General features: G+C 34.6%; 1 protein-coding gene across 1 annotated transcript; it reads right to left on the reverse strand.

The window, feature by feature from the left end:
- Window positions 1–1,082: 1,082 nt before the first annotated feature.
- Window positions 1,083–2,166, reverse strand: LOC120255694 (L10-interacting MYB domain-containing protein-like). Its single transcript, XM_039263461.1, has 2 exons — window positions 1,783–2,166; window positions 1,083–1,679 (listed from the first exon to the last, which is right to left on the reverse strand). Exons 1-2 carry the CDS (start codon window positions 2,164–2,166, stop codon window positions 1,083–1,085), a joined length of 981 nt encoding a protein of 326 aa, XP_039119395.1.
- Window positions 2,167–3,312: the final 1,146 nt, after the last annotated feature.

Genomic DNA, 3,312 nt, shown 5'->3' on the forward strand with positions numbered 1-3,312 from the left:
AAGTACAAAATAAGAAAGTATAAGTACAAATTAAAATTTAATCTAGGAAATTACGAACCTTCTGGTGGTTGAGGAAACTTCATAGATGGATTTCGTAAAACATCAAGAAGAATACGTGTGTCGTGAGCCGATCCCTCCCAACCAATAAGTGCATATGTGAAACACATATTGAAGTCACATGCAGCTAAAATATTGGTTGATGTATACCCTTTCCGATTCATGAACGGTATTTGTTTGTCAGCGGGGACATGAATTGCCACATGTGTTCCATCTATTGCTCCAATGCAATCTTTGAAGTAAGGCCAATATCGATCATCACCCCGGATGTGCGCCTCCACATCTCTGAAATTCCTGTCTACTGGTCTGATGATATCATTTCCAAGTTTGTGGACAGCTTTCAACACTCGATGAAACTGTCGATGCACTGTCTCTCCAGAATGTTGAAACCTCTCTTCAACATTTCTACAAGTAGCTCCTTGTCCAATTGTGTATAAGAATATTAGTACTGTTTCTTCAGCGGTGACATTTCTCGTATGTTGTAGACCATACTTTTGAGTAAGCTCAGTCACCAAACACCTAAATGCAGACTTCTGCATACGGAATTGCTCGAAGAACCGAGTTGCAGATCCATTCAGTATCTCAGTGACCCACATGTGACCAGTCAAGGAAGATGTTCTTTTCTCATTCTTTAACATTAACTTCATATATTGATATTGTGCAACTGCTGCACCTGCATATATCCTTCCAAGTAATTCCCGTGACAAGTCCAAATTGCTATCTTCATCTTCTGAATCAGATATTCTTTCATTCAATTCTGTATTTGAATCGGACACGAACTCCATCATCTAGTTATACCTACATAAATAATAAGAAATGATAAATACAATAAACATACAAGGCAAACACATAACAAAAAAAAATATATCAACAAATACAAAGGCATAAGAAACAAGTTTCATACACTAATTATAAATAACCATGAGAACTAAGTTCAAAGCAATGACTTCAACACAAAGACAAACTACGTTCAACATAATGAACAAGTGCAAACATATATAATGATAGATGCACAATTGTAGAAGTTAAAATCGGTCGATGTTGTCCATATTGAATGTGTTCAACCAGCCCTTAGCAAGTGATGGATCCCTATTCATTAGGTGCACGAAGGTCTCTCTATAAGTTTTCCTTGCAAACATCCTGACCATGAGGTAGTATTCTGGGCTCCCTCGTTCAACCCCCGGCATCATGTCCAACAAATCCACACATTTGCCAATACTGTAGGGATCCTCGTCTTCAACTTTTGAAGTAGTTGAACGGGACATATTATCCATACCAGAGATAAGACGATCAATTGATTCTTGTAATTTGTCCGTTGCACTTTTTCTTTCTTTTCGTGTAGTTTTTCGTCTCTTCTTATCTTGTGCTATGCTAGTTTCAGCCCTTGGGGTATCATTACATTGTTCAGGGGTTGCACCGTCAACATGAAAGTTGTCTGCATCGGTTTCTCTTTCATTCGTCTCATTGTGAACAAAATCGTTAGAAACTTCATTGTCAGTAGATGGGTCTGCATATGGGACCAATGCCATGTACCCTGTCGCCACAACATATTTGAAGCAAATCTCCATCATGTCTAGGAATTTTGGACCCTCATTTCGCCATTTCAAAACTTCTGGGTTTTCCTGTTGCAAACAATGCAATAACACAAAGACAATTTGGTATAATTTTTTCAAGTTAATAATAACATAAGAAACAAAGATAAATAAATAATTCTTGTAAGCTCACTTGTTTCTTTCTTTCCCACCAATCATCGCTTGCCACAATTGTCCTCTTAATAGGGTCCCATCCGAGGCCTGTTTGGTGCTCCACTAGCTTTGCCCACATGGAGAATTCTTTCTTCAGTATGTCCCATTTATTTTTTAATTGCTTGTAGTTATAACTCACCCCTGTTCTCAAATAAAACTTTGCCACGATATTTTTCCAACCTTCTTTTGTGAAGTGGGTGTGTGGCCTATTACCAGCTTGAACCTCCTCAACACATATCTTTAGTAGCGATTCAGTCTTTATGTCATCCCATCTAGCTTTTGGAACAGTTTCAGATACAACTGCATTTGCATCACTTACATCTGTCCCACCTGCAGCTTTTTTGGGTGCTAGTTTTGATGCCATTTTTAAGAGGATATGATTATGAATTTGGGCCCTTATACACCACACTAGAATTCTTGACTATAAAAATGATTCCTAAAAGGGAAAACAAATAGTCAATATATGCTAAAGAACCTAGACATTCTTAAGCTCAAGCAATTAAATTTAAGTAGATGAGTAAACCTTAGATATGCATCTAAGTAGATGAAATATAATAAATTGGACAATTACAAATCCCTCTCTGTTATGTAATGTTTCCATGTATCTTTCTTAATTTACTTGTTTCTGAAGGTTGGAAAAGCTACTCCTCAACTGCAAATAAATCTTGAATGGCCTTTATTTGAATGGCCTTTCGTAAAAATTAATTAATGTTTTAAAAAAATAAAAATAAAACCAAGATTGTAAAACTTATATTTTAAATAAATATATTTCATAATTAATTTGAAAAGTATTAATATTAATATACATAATATTACTTAAAAAATAAATTTAAACTTTAAAATATGTACTTTTCTTAATATTAATTAAGTTAAGATTTGGTCAACTTAAATAATTTTTGTTTTTTTCTCCGAACTAATATTATAAAAAAAAATGGCCCTATAGATTTATCCCCAACTTAAAGCACCCTGCACATGCCTATTATGTTATTTTTTTAAACATCTACGTTTTATTTAGAATTTGAATACCCATGAAAATTATCACTCTTATTCTGAAAAGTATGGACAACCTTTATTCACATGGTAACATACACTAAACCAATTATTATCATGTGACTAGGCAAACTTTGCAAGGCCAGAATACACTTATCTTTTCTTTTCCCAATTGAGTGATATAACAAACAATCATGAAGAGGGTGTAAATACTCAACCTTAAACTGTTTGTTGTTAAGACAGAATCATGAAGAGGATGTAAATACTCAACCTTAACTGTTTGTTGTTAAGACAGAATCATGAAAAGTGCCTAGTCGTATTTGCATTGTCCAAATAGTTGATGAACTTTGATGAAAAGATTCTATTTTAACTTGGTAGAATATACTGAATATTTAGCAAGAAGTAAAATAATGAAGACTCCAAATTATTGCAAATGTTTAGTGCTAACGGAACTCACCAGCTTCTCTTCTTCCATCTTAGCCTTGATGTATGAGTAAATGGCAACTAGTGTGTTTAAGAG

The sequence above is a fragment of the Dioscorea cayenensis genome, unplaced genomic scaffold (genome assembly GCF_009730915.1).
Source record: "Dioscorea cayenensis subsp. rotundata cultivar TDr96_F1 unplaced genomic scaffold, TDr96_F1_v2_PseudoChromosome.rev07_lg8_w22 25.fasta BLBR01001137.1, whole genome shotgun sequence".
NCBI lineage: Eukaryota > Viridiplantae > Streptophyta > Magnoliopsida > Dioscoreales > Dioscoreaceae > Dioscorea > Dioscorea cayenensis.